The sequence below is a fragment of the Pleurodeles waltl genome, chromosome 6, assembly GCF_031143425.1.
Source record: "Pleurodeles waltl isolate 20211129_DDA chromosome 6, aPleWal1.hap1.20221129, whole genome shotgun sequence".
Taxonomy (NCBI): domain Eukaryota; kingdom Metazoa; phylum Chordata; class Amphibia; order Caudata; family Salamandridae; genus Pleurodeles; species Pleurodeles waltl.
Genome location: NC_090445.1, coordinates 32,273,460 through 32,287,074, shown reverse-complemented (window position 1 = coordinate 32,287,074; position 13,615 = coordinate 32,273,460). Strand labels below are relative to the sequence as shown.

The 13,615-nt window shown below is 53.1% G+C and overlaps 1 protein-coding gene across 6 annotated transcripts in view; it reads left to right on the top strand.

Annotated features, from left to right (window-relative positions):
* RALGDS (ral guanine nucleotide dissociation stimulator) overlaps nt 1–13,615 on the top strand; it is a 170,932-nt gene that overhangs the window by 118,335 nt on the left and 38,982 nt on the right. The window contains exon 1 of one of the 6 annotated variants that reach the window (XM_069237137.1): nt 7,694–7,866. The exons of the other annotated variants lie outside the window; for them this stretch is intronic. Within the exon in view, the coding sequence (XP_069093238.1) occupies nt 7,834–7,866 (33 nt within the window). The 5' untranslated portion in view covers nt 7,694–7,833. Of the gene's footprint in view, nt 1–7,693; nt 7,867–13,615 lie in introns of those variants that run through there. 6 annotated transcript variants of the gene reach the window in all.

The following is a 13,615-nucleotide window of genomic DNA, read 5'->3' as shown; positions in this document are numbered from 1 at the left end:
TGCGCGCTGAGCTCTGGGCCGTGCTGAGCTCTGGGCCGTGCTGAGCTCTGGGCCGTGCAGTCTCGCTGCGCGCTGAGCTCTGGGCCGTGCAGTCTCGCTGCGCGCTGAGCTCTGGGCCGTGCAGTCTCGCTGCGCGCTGAGCTCTGGGCCGTGCAGTCTCGCTGCGCGCTGAGCTCTGGGCCGTGCAGTCTCGCTGCGCGCTGAGCTCTGGGCCGTGCAGTCTCGTTGCACGCTGGACTCTGGGCTGTGCAGTCTCATTGCACGCTGAGCTCTGGGATTGCACTCTGGGCTGTGCAGTCTCATTGCACGCTGAGCTCTGGGCTGTGGGCCATGCAGTCTCATTGCATGCTGGACTCTGGATCGTGCAGTCTCATTGAATGGAATGGACTGCCCCTGCAGGAGAAGGCCCAAGTCCAATTTGCACTTAGCTCGTCTCTGCCAGGAGCAGCACAGTGGACTGGAACTTCGCTCCAACTAACTTTTCTAACAATTCAAGCATTTGACCCATGACTCTTTTCTTCAGTTTCTTGAGACACCGTAAATGGCGTGTCCCGTGCTCCCTGTGCCATTGGACCCAAGCTGCACCCAGATGAACTGGCCCAAGTAGTCAGTGGCCGGAGTAGAGTTGCTCCTGTTCCTGGGTTTCTTGTGCTTGTGTCTGGAGGGCACCCTGGGTGTGCGTTTGGAATGGAATGACCCCAGTGCTTAATATGAGCCAGTGAGGTGGCCACCAGCACTTATTTTGGGGTGCCTACACTTACTTTTCTGTCTCTTACATTTACCAAGAGATGGAAAAACAAACCAAGTGCAAAAATTGACCAAGAGAAAGACGGGAAAACAGACATCATGGGCGAGGCGGCAGCAGTCTGTAAGAGTGAGATCGGGGGACGGGGGTGTCTGCAAGTGGATTAAAGAGGAGTGAGGGGGGTTCAGGACTACACAGCTTTAGTATTCGGACATTTAATTACACTGGCCGCAGTGTTCAGAGCAGAGTTCTGGGCACCGGCACTCATTCTATTACAAATTAAGCAGTGACTGTTCCAGTTGGAGCCGGACCAGATCTGCGTTGCATATGGTGGGTCTCGACTAACAGTGGCATTGGGGGCGAAAAAAGACGGACTAGAATGGTGGGCGAATAATGGTCAGTGGTTGAGATTAAATCTTGGCGTTTTGAGGTGCCAAGCGCCGGCCAGAGAGGGATACCCTACCTCATTCACTATGCAAGAGGTGCCAGGTCACCCCTAAAGCATGGATTGCATTCAGTGCATTTCCCAGACAGGTGGGCCTGCCTCTGACTTGAGCCAAAAACGTCACTCAAGTGAGCCGGCAGCTCCTTCCTGGCCCTAAAATGTCACTCATCTGTTCTTGTGAAGCTGGCAGCTGTCCTGGCACAACTGGGGCACCTGCTGTCTCCATGGGGTGTGCGCATGCGCCGCTGGCTGTGAGCACCGTGTTCTGATGTGGCCTGAGCAGGCATTCCTTACCCCGTTATGAGGTCCATTGTTAAGCAGTCCGGGGAGACGCTGCCCCAATGGCGTGGCTCGGCTCCTCGCGTTGGTATTGGTCACCCCTGGCTTTGATAAAAGCAGCTTTTGCGGACAGTTCAACGCCAAAACTATAAAGTTCTTAAAGTGCTCGGATTGAATCAAAACAATGAAAGATGTGACCGGAAATTCGGAGACAGCAAGTGCCAGAAACCGGAGGTTTCGGAGGCGAAAACCACAACCTAGGATTTCCTTAAAAAATAACTCCCCCCCCCGCCCCATCAGCACCACACGCTCGAGATCCGAAACCGCAGTTTCCAAGGGTGCTGTGTGTTTACATAACTTCTGCTCTGTCGTCTTGGGTGGCACGCAAGGCACCTAATTCACCCACTGAGACTCGGGAGGCGGGCGCTGCCCAGGCCCAGTGCACACTTGGTGTGGGGATCCCCTAGTGGGGTTGAGAAAGCGACAGACCGTTTCCTGCAAAAGCTGTAGAGAAAGTGAACCTTAGTTTCTGGAATTATCTTAGTGGGTAGAAAGTTCTGGCCTGGTGCCAGGCTCCCCTCCCTGCCCCCGCAGCCCAGTTAACCCCTTATGGCAGCCGTTTCAGTACCAGGTCTTGGACCTTTCAAACCACCTCTGCCAAAGCCCAGCTCTCCACCTGGAGGCATCTCGGCCAGTTTTGGGTTCTAGATGGTCTATCCTAACACGAAGGGGGTTATTACAACTTTGGAGGAGGTGGTAATCCGTCCCAAAAGTGACAGTAAAGTGACAGATATACCACCAGCCGTACTACGAGTTCCATAGGATATAATGGACTCGTAATACGGCTGGTGGTATATCCGTCACTTTACCGTCACTTTTGGGACGGATTAACACCTCCTCCAAAGTTGTAATAACCCCCTAAGTCTGGAACCTTGTGTCCCAGCACTTTAACACCAAGTCATGGGTCTCCCAACATTAGGTTCTGCATCAGAGTTCTAGCTTTGCCCGAAACCGATTCTGGGATTGCATCGCAGCTTTGGCACCATCGAGATCCGTGACCGAGCTCTTTCTAGCAGGTTCTACAAGTCCCATGTCAACATTGGGTTCTAGCTCCTACATCTCGTGTCTGCCTTTACTCGCTATGCACTCGCATTCCCCACTTTGCCACCAGTGATGGTCTGTCCTAAATTCTCCTGCATTGCCGGCTTTGTCTGGTTAGTGTAGACTGTGCACAGAACTTTGGGGTCCAGGTCACAAGTTAAAAATCCTATTTAATCCAGAACCTGTTTAGTTCTCTGTGACACGGCTGGTCTTCAGCAACCTGGTGGAATCTCCAAGAGTCCCCATGGCAAGCCTCGACAATTATCATAGAAGGTTGGATCTGGGCAATTTGTTTTTACAGATGTTACATTGAAGCGAAGCATAAAAATTGCCTAAAGTTGTCTAACAAAAGGGCTTCTTCACTTTTCTCACTCTTTCGATAGGAACTCGTTGCCTTTTAGGTCCACATCTTAAAACAGTACAAAGGTCCGAGGCTGAGCACTGAAATACATATCCACCTATCTGTTTGTATGGGATGGTTATCCTATAATGAAAACATTGTCATCCTTTTTTTAGGAAATTTGTATTAGAAAAATTTTCCTTTAGCAATCAACCAAGTCCAGTCATTAGTGCCGTGCTCAGTTGGTGTATTAAATTTCTCTTGATATACACAACAACAGATAGTAGTTGTTCCTATACAGATAATTTGGCCGAAGTCCAGACACAAGATGAAATACAGATGATTCAGCCGACACGTGTTTCGTCCACTCCTTGGACTTTTTTCAAGGCTGTTCCTGATAAATTGTCATGTCTGACAATTCGATCTACCTACATTATGTGGTACTCGACAAAGGGGGCAGGGGTTGGCACCTTGTAGTCATGGGTTCACTGCTCCAAGTCGGACCAGGGTCGACCAGACTCCTTCCTTTCGAAGCCCTCCACAAACCTTTGTGGTCTTCTTCCCAGTTCACCACATGGGCCACAAGAACAGTGATCCATTCATAATCCTCAGACATCTGGGAAGGATGAGTGGTCCAACCCTGCACCACACGGCTATTTGCGGCAAATTATTTTTTGGGGTGAAATAGACCTTGGTATTCCCAAAGGGGTAAAATTCTTAAACCCTCAAAGTGGAAACCTAAACTGTGACATGGTTGCTTTGGACTGGCCTTGAGTGCTGGGCACAACACTGCCCCCCAGTTGTTAAAAGCCAGGGCTATTGTTTGATGCTGTCCTGTCCATCTCTCAAGCTCGCCCTGTGGTACCAAACTGCAGGTCATAATGCCATGAAAGGTCGACCCTTGTTGCAGTCCCCTCACGAGGCGGAGCATACTTCACCTGTGGTCCTCTCCTGCTTAGGCACCTTGCGACAGCCAGCTTCAGTCAAGTCTTCAGCCTTCAAGGCGCTATGGGTTTTACCGTAACGGGAAGTACGATCTGGATTTCAAATCCCCTGATGATCCTAGCCGCTACATTACCGGGGAAAAACTGGGAGACCTCTACACGCACAAAACCATTGCGTCCCACCCTCCACAACCTTTTAAAACCTCACATTGGGGTTTAGGTGCAGAATATCTGTAAAGTCACACTGCCCTATATGCACAGAAGCCTGAGAACCCAGGAACAGCTTACACTGCCCCCAAAATTCTAGGGATCCGCACATAAAGGGGAGACCATCCGGGTTCTGAAAGCTTAGCTTAGTGTGCTTGGAACCTAGCTTCGAAGCGCTCGGCTGCATGTCAGAACATCGAGTTCACAAACATCGGCCCGCACAAATATTGACTCAAAAATATACCCAACCACTGTGTGGTCAAGTTATGTGTGGAAAGTATAGATTACTCTTAAATTCATGTCTACTTATCTTGGCGCGTCCCTACCTCCCGTGTTGCAGATGTGGAGTCAGGAATGGTAAATATACACTTTTATAAGTGCTGACCTGGACATCACAATTTATATTCTGGAGCCGATAATTTAACAGGTTAATATCCACCCCCTCGGCCTTCCGCTTTGTTCAGGTAGCCTCCGCCAGAGCTCCTATGCTTCGTGTGCCCACTCCCCCCTCCCCCCCCCCCCCCGCAGGGGTTGTCCCTCCCCCACTAGCTGACGGCATCTATCCTAGAAAACACCTCCTAGCATTGAGGGTCGGCTCCAAGACCCTCTGACCGTAGCGCTTTGAAGTGGGTTTAGAGACTTAAGATAGGGCACTTCGCTAAACATCCAGAATTAATGTCACCTTTTCGTGATCGTGCGTCACGGTAGCACCTTCCGCCGCAGTTGTGGTTACGTCGTGTTACTCCCGTGGAGAAGTTTTTACACTTTTAAGAAATAGCAGAAAGTTGCCCGAATCGACACTTGCTCTCGGAAGATGTCGGGTTGCGGAAGTCCGAGGGGAAACCCCACGGCGGTGGTTTCGCTTCAGCGCCACCTCAAACCTCATGTTTTCCATTTGTTTTACATAGAATGCTTTTACCCAAGCCCCCGCTCTCCCACCCTCTCAAAATATATCATTTTCCTCTGGTGGTGAAGTGCAGCGGGGGCAGTTTTCTTGTTTCCAGTCCGGCTCCTGCACCTGGTCCCTCTCGGTGCCAAGTGGCCGTGGCGACGCACGCGCATTACCACAACTGTGGTGCCTCAGCGATAAAAGCTGATGAAAAGAGGGAACCTCGAGACTAAAAATACATTTCAATTATTTGTGTATGGCGCAAAAAAGTGGTGACCAAGGAAGTGGCCTGGGTGCGCCAGGGAGGGCACTACCGGGCACTGTGGAGTCAGCGCGGGCACCCCTGGCGCGTGACTGGTGGTGAAAATGGGCCTCTCTGAAAGCACAGGGCGATCAGGTCCTGTTCACGTGTTAGGCCGGGGTGGGGTGCTGATGGGGTACATGGCAGGAAGTGTGGTATGCTGCAGTCGGAAGGGTACCCTGCAGTCACGTGACTATTGGCGAAGGGGGCTTGCCACGAGCCCTCTGCCTACAGGATGTGGGTTTCGAAGCACGTATTGGGTGAGAGGCGCTATTGGGCATGATGTAGGGGTGACCAGGTCTCCCGGCTTTTCGCCTAAAGTCCCTAAAGAAATTAGTAAAAGTCACTCATGCCCTAGTTTTCATCGAGGGTTGACTGAAAACGCCGGGAGGGCGGTTTATCATGTGGCCCAAAGTAGGCACGGCTAGCATGTTATCTGAAAGCTAATTAACTACCAGTTATGATTCCCGGTTTAAAGCTTTTTTTGTCTCTTTCTTTGTTGAAGAGTTGTCATTTTCTGCCCCCTCAGTTAGTGTAAAAATTCAATTCCTTCCTTTATTTTTGTGAAATCTCTTGTTTTTTAGTTTCCAACATTTGCTCATTCTACCATGACGGGGTAGATACAGTTTGGTCTGGGTGGTTTGGAGTAAAGATGTGTTCCAGACCGATGGGCCAGCGCCTCAGTAGGAGCCGGAGCTGTGGATTTAAAATATGGGGTGTCTTCTGAGGGGTCCCCAGCTGGAGTCATGTTCTTGACACCTTGTTGCGCAGCTTGCCTCAGTCCCAGCTATTCCTTTCCTGAGGCTATTCGGCATCTGGCAGGTGTGTGTCGCTGTTCGTCGACAGGGGGCGCCGTCCGCCCCGTGGGCTGACCCGCAGCAGCAAGCGAGAGGTTGTGGCGCCCTGAAGCCCGGAGCCGGGCGCCCGGCGCATGACCACCTTGCCTTCCAGGTCTCGCTCGGCGACATTCCTGCCATTCTGCAAGCGCTTGGTTTCTGTTTGGTTTCTAGCCAGGTAAATAGTTAAATGTTCCTTCCCTCTCACCTTATCTCGAGCGCCTCCCTCCTCGCCTGACACCCTCTAGGATGTGTGGGGGACAAGGCTTGTAGTGTGCGCCGACCTCCACCACCCAGGAGGACCGAAGCCGCTCCACACTGAGATCAAACTCTTCTCACCTGGGGCCTCTACCTCAGTCCTGGGCCTGGTGTGCTATGGTCAGCACCTTCTGCACGTGGAGTGTGGGGGTGACTGTGCTTGACGGCAGCTCTGGGGGGGGTGCGCGTGAAGACTAGGAGATCCTGGTCCAAGCTGCACCACACCTCAGTGGGCTTCTGCCTGCCTCAGGAGGACCGCGCCACCTCAACCTGCCGGATCAAGCTCACCTCAGTGGGCTTCTGCCGGCCTCAGGAGGACCGCACCACCTGCCGGATCAAGCACACCTCAGTGGGCTTCTGCCTGCCTCAGGCGGACCGCACCACCTCAACCTGCCGGATCAAGCACACCTCAGTGGGCTTCTGCTGGCCTCAGGAGGACCACACGACCTCAACCTGCCGGATCAAGCTCACCTCAGTGGGCTTCTGCCGGCCTCAGGAGGACCGCACCACCTGCCGGATCAAGCACACCTCAGTGGGCTTCTGCCTGCCTCTGGCGGACCGCACCACCTCAACCTGCCGGATCAAGCACACCTCAGTGGGCTTCTGCTGGCCTCAGGAGGACCACACGACCTCAACCTGCCGGATCAAGCTCACCTCAGTGGGCTTCTGCCGGCCTCAGGAGGACCGCACCACCTGCCGGATCAAGCTCACCTCAGTGGGCTTCTGCCGGCCTCAGGAGGACCACACCACCTGCCGGATCAAGCACACCTCAGTGGGCTTCTGCCTGCCTCAGGAGGACCACCTCAACCTGCCGGATCAAGCTCACCTCAGTGGGCTTCTGCCTGCCTCAGGCGGACCGCACCACCTCAACCTGCCGGATCAAGCACACCTCAGTGGGCTTCTGCTGGCCTCAGGAGGACCACACGACCTCAACCTGCCGGATCAAGCTCACCTCAGTGGGCTTCTGCCGGTCTCAGGAGGACCGCACCACCTCAACCTGCCGGATCAAGCACACTTTGGTGGGCTTCTCCCCGCCTCAGCAGTACCACACTGCCTCAACCTGCCAGATCAAGTCCCACATTTCCACGCACCGGACAGTGTACCCTTCCAAGCCAAGGTGTGGTGGTGGTCACCTTTGGAGATACAGGAGTGCCATCATTTCTCTTTGCAGCCACACCTGTGGCCATGCTGGTGAACTACAGTCTACTGCTAAAATTGTGTGGTTGACCCCTGGTCAGTTACCAGCCATGGTGGTGGTCAACCTTACTATGGTCTGCTGCTGAAACTGCTGTGGGTTGACCCCACGACCAGTCACCGAAGTCAACTGGATATTGGGTTGATGTGGAAAGTGTCTCTGAGGACTTGTGTCCCTTCCAAGGCCAGGAGGGCCCTTAGCGTTGACGTGATTGGTTCTGGAATCGCACATCTTTGGCTCTGGTTTTGTGGTCCAACGGCGTGGTGCGCGCCCCCAACCTCCACCATCCGAGCATGGGGGTTATCTGCTCCCCAGCTCATGTAGAGGTAAGTTGACCACCCTGAGTCCGTGCTGTTCCCACTTCATGACTGTTGAGGCGTCTTCACATGCTTAGTGAGACTCCCGGAGGTGTCAAGGCCAGTGACTGGGGATTAGTGATACTCTGAGGTGTAGAGGCCAGGGACTGGGGGATTAGTGATACTCTGAGGTGTAGAGTCCAGGGACTGGAGATTAGTTATTCTCTGAGGTGTAGAGGCCAGTGAGTGGGGATTATTGATACTCTGAGGTGTAGAGGCCAGGGACTGGGGGATTAGTGATACTCTTAGGTGTGAAGGCCAGGGATTGGGGATTAGTGATACTCTGAGGTGTAGAGGCCAGTGACTGGGGATTAGTGATACTCTGAGGTGTAGAGGCCAGGGACTGGAGATTAGTGATACTCTTAGGTGTGAAGGCCAGGGATTGGGGATTAGTGATACTCTGAGGTGTAGAGGCCAGTGACTGGGGATTAGTGATACTCTGAGGTGTAGAGGCCAGGGACTGGGGGATTAGTGATACTCTGAGGTGTAGAGGCCAGGGACTGGGGGATTAGTGATACTCTGAGGTGTAGAGTCCAGGGACTGGGGGATTAGTGATACTCTGAGGTGTAGAGTCCAGGGACTGGAGATTAGTGATACTCTTAGGTGTGAAGGCCAGGGATTGGGGATTAGTGATACTCTGAGGTGTAGAGGCCAGGGACTGGGGGATTAGTGATACTCTGAGGTGTAGAGGCCAGGGACTGGGGGATTAGTGATACTCTGAGGTGTAGAGGCCAGGGACTGGGGGATTAGTGATACTCTGAGGTGTAGAGGCCAGGGACTGGGGGATTAGTGATACTCTGAGGTGTAGAGGCCAGGGACTGGGGGATTAGTGATACTCTGGGGCCAGTAAGTGGGAAGTAGGCTCCATTGATGTGTAAAATGCCGGTGACCAGGATTAAGTGAGACAGACACACACACACACACACACACACACACACACGCGCTCTCTCGCTCTCAAAGTGCTCTCACACACACCTGTCCTCCCACGCTTCCTTGGGCACAGACTGGGCCTGGCACACTATTCTGTGCCATTGTGACCTCCGACGTGCCTCCACGCCTGGCAGTGCACACACCTTCCACCCTGTAGAGCGGTGTGTAATGTTGTTTGATCTCTCCAGCTATGTTCACAATACACGTTTTTCGATGTATCCACAACAGAGAAGGTGCTTCTGGACAAGCTATAATGCCCCAGTGACCTTTGACACGATACATATATTTTATAACGAACCACAGATGGAGCATAGCTGCAGAAATGAAGGGTCATACACAGATAAGTTACACCCACCTCTCTGGGCGCTTGGAAGCTAGCCCTGGGATGAGCGTCTTCAGTGTGCGTGCTTCCAGGCTCTACCCGCTGGCCCTTGCTGTGCGTCTTGTGAGTGTGTGCTGGTCCTGTTTGTTTCCCTGTGTTGTAGGTTCATGTTTGGTGGTGTTTGGGTCTGCACTCTGAGGTTACCTGCCAGGGCTAGGCGTGTGTCTCCTTTGTGTTGGTGATTGTTCTGTGTTCACCTGCCAGTGTGTGTACTTGTGATACCTGTGCTCACGCCTGATGCTGTTTGTGCATGTACTCGGCGTTTGCTTGGCACTGCTTTGCGTTTGTCTTGCGCGTGTGTGTGTTCGTGATTGTCACGGTTGTGTGTGTGTCTTCCTTTGTGTGTACTTGTCATACCTACGCTCACGCCTGATGGTGCTTGCCTGGCACTGCTTGGCGCTTGTCGTGTGTGTCGGTCGGTGTTTGTTCAGCGTGCTTGTTGTTTTTTTGGGACTGCAGTGTGTGTTTACCTGCACTCTTGAGTGCCTAGAGAAGGCCACGGGGTAGGTTGTCTTCATAGGCCATGTTTACACACACCAACAGGCAAGGAGGTGAGGAGTGGTGCCTGGCTGGAGAGGGCCACAGGGTATCGTGTCCTGGTAGTGCCTGCCTGTAGGTGTAAACACGGCCTGGGTAGAGGGGCTAGAGAGGGCTACAGGGTATCGTGTGCTGATGGTACCTGCTGGTATGTGCAAACACGGCCTGGGAGAGGGCGGCTGGAGGGCCACAGGGTATCGTGTCCTGGTAGTGCCTGCCTGTAGGTGTAAACACGGCCTTGGTAGAGGGGCTAGAGAGGGCTACAGGGTATCGTGTGCTGATGGTACCTGCTGGTATGTGCAAACACGGCCTGGGAGAGGGTGGCTGGAGGGCCACAGGGTATCGTGTCCTCATAGTGCGTGCTGGTATGTGTAAACACGGCCTGGGAGAGGGTGTCTGGAGGGCCACAGGGTATCGTGACCTGATGGTGCCTGCCGGTATGTGTAAACACGGCCTGGGTAGAGGGGCTAGAGAGGGCTACAGGGTATCGTGTGCTGATGGTGCCTGCTGGCATGTGTAAACACGGCCTGGGAGAGGGTGGCTGGAGGGCCACAGGGTATCGTGCCCTGATGGTGCCTGCCTGTATGTGTAAACACGGCCTGGGAGAGGGTGGCTGGAGGGCCACAGGGTATCGTGCCCTGATGGTGCCTGCCTGTATGTGTAAACACGGCCTGGGAGAGGGTGGCTGGATGGCCACAGGGTATCGTGCCCTGATGGTACCTGCCTGTGTGTGTAAACACGGCTTGCGAGAGAGGGGCTAGAGAGGGCCACAGGGTATCGTGACCTGATGATGCCTGGTGGTGTGAGTAAACACGGCCTGGGAGACAGGCGCTAGAGAGGGCCACAGGGTATAGTGCCGTCTGGGGGGAGGGATGTACACACAGCCTTGGGTAGGGTGGCTGGAGGAGGGCCACAGGGTATCGCACCCTGATAGTGCCTGCTGGTGTGTGTAATCACGGCCTGGGAGACGGGAGAGACTGGATGGAGAGGGCCACAGGGTATCGTGTCCGGATAGCGCCTGCTGGTGTGAGTAAACACTGCCTTGGAGAGGGAGAAACGTGCTGGTACATCGCTAAGCCGGTCTGATTCAGTAACCGGTTTAGGCGCTAATCGGCCACTTATTCGGTGCCATATGGCGGCTGTCGTGGGTTTATAGGCTCAGGCGGCCACGTGCCGCCGTCACATGCCCCCTGTGTGCCCTGGCGCCGCAAGCATCCTCTGGGAGACTCGGAGCCGCTAGAGACAGGGAGTGCTGGTATGTGTTTACAGGGGCTCAGACTCTGTCAGCAGCGCCTAGACGTGAGCACACCCACTCTGCTCCCCAAGTGCTCTATGAGCAGCGCCTAGACGTGGGCACAAGCACCCTCGGCTCCCCAGGCTGTTCTGTCGGCAGCGCCTAAACGCAAGCACAGGCACCCTCAGCTCCTCAGGCTGGTCTATCAGCAGCGCCTAGACGCGAGCACCAGCACCATCAGCTCCTCAGGCTGGTCTATCAGCAGCGCCTAGACGCGAGCACAACCACTCCGCTATTCGAGCTGCTCTGTCAGCAGCGCCTAGAAGCGGGCACCAGCACCCTCGGCTCCTCTGGCTGCTCAGTTAGCAGCGCCTAGAAGCGGGCACCAGCACCCTCAGCTCCACAGGCTGCCTTCCCATTGGTCAGCACCCTCTGATGAATCGAAGCCTGTGCTGCACCATGGTCACCAGGGTGTGCCCACACACTGCCCGCGTTGCTTAGCAACCAAGATGCGGCAATAAACCACGTGGTGGCCTCTTAGCGCACCCATCCTCAGATCCTGCTCCAGTGTGAGTCACAGTCGGAATGTGGAACACGTGGTTTCAGCAAACAAGCAGAGGACGCGGGGGCTGTATGTGCACTGTGACATGTATGTGCACGTATGTGCATATAGCAGGGGCCAAGCCACAAGGCAGCAGAGCTCTGCAAGGGTCAGAGACCAGCAAAGTCAACCAGTCACCAGAGAAGCTGCGTTGTGGGCGGTCAATGCATTGTGATCAGGGTCCAAGTTTTCATTTTTTTACTGATTTTTACAGATCAAGACTGAAAGGTACATGTTTCCTGACAGTATTGAATTTTTTTTAAAGTGGAAAATACAGAAAACTGGCATTTTTTTCCAATGTCTACTTGTTGCTTCACGAATTCCTACCGAATGGTCGCACAGATTGGGAGCACGTGGAATTTACAAAAAGCACGAGGCTGCCTTCAGTAACTCCACATTTCAACATGAGTGTGCTGTTGTGCAAATGTTTTCATTTGGATTTATTGATGTGTTGTGTTAGTCGGTCAATTTGCTGAAACTGGACCGGCATGAACACAAGAGCGCAAATTCTTTGGTTAAATAAATGTGGAAATATTTACGCTAATCTGTAATTTATTCACAAAACGCAGAATAAATGTGGGGAAATACTGATGAGAGGACCAAAAACTAAATATGGATAAATACAGATGGCAATTTTATATACAGACGGAATTTCTATATATATTTTTTTTTTTGGCTTCTTTTTGTAACTTAAATACCATAAACTGGGAGCCTCAATTGTGAGGTGGTGCCCTTTAAAGAGGTGCATCTCTAAGTTGGAGCGGTCCTGATGGATCCAGAGGGGTACTGTTCTAGATCTGGATGCATGGATGGAAGAGCTCTGCTGTGTTTTATTAAAAAAAAAAAAAAAAAAACTTGGTCTACAGTCTGATCATATCCTGGCCACCGGTGTCCGAGAACCACCAGAGGTGGTGAGCTTGTTTGCAAGATAAGTGCTGGTGCTGGTCCTGGCGGGGGTGTCAATGCACAGCTGGTTTTGACAGTGGGTCGGGCCGGCAAGGGGAGCCAATGGAGTCCCATCGGGATCGGGTGATATAACCCTATTTCTTCAGGCCATGGAATATGATGTACTGCAGCGTGTAGGGTGCAGTTGAGGGGTGCCAGATGGTGCCTGGGAGGCCATGGAGCAGTCATGAACCCCGTCCAGATGTGGGGAGTACAGGGGCTTAAACAGCAGTTCTGTCTGAAGTCGCTTTCTGTAAGAAAGTTTCTCTTTCATTAGAAGAGAGAGCTGGCGCCATGCGATCTGCGTTCATCCACATATGGGAGAATCTTGATGCGGTCATCTGTGAGTCGAGCACCGAGTGGCTCCACCTGGAGATTGAAGATGAAAGGGATCAGTATGGAACCCCGGGGAACTCTAGGAAGGGATGAGTATGGAACCCCGGGGAACTCTAGGAAGGGATCAGTATGGCACCCCGGGGAACTCTACGAAGTGATCAGTATGGCACCCCGGGGAACTCTAGGAAGGGATCAGTATGGAACCCCGGGGAACTCTAGGAAGGAATCAGTATGGAACCCAGAGAACTCTAGGACGTGGGGATCTTCTGGGGCCTTGAGGTGCCCACATGAGAGACTGGTTTTGATGAGATGGGCTGGTGGTTGGTATGGCCATCTGGTTCTAGTTGAGGTTTCTTTCGGGTGGGTCTGGCCTGTTTGGCAGCTTCTGGGAAGATGCCTTGCGTGAGGGGGGCATTGACTATGGCAAGGGGGATTGAGAGAATCTCCAGAGAGCTCTCATGAACAATGCTCAGACCTTTTCCTAAGAAGTGGCTTTGAGGGAGTTGAGTGTGTCAGCGAGACGTGCACAAGACCGGGCTTTAAAGGATGACCATTGATGGAAAGACATGGGCATAAGGGATGAAGCAGGGTTGGTGTCACACTCCTGTTGGATGATACAATGACCCATCGTCTCTAAAGTGGGAGGAGCCTAATGTGCATTTAAAGGTTCCACTTGGGTAGTGGGGTGCAAACGACTGTTGCGTGTGCCATGACATCACACTGTGAGACAGCCTGTGTGAACGCACAACTCCCT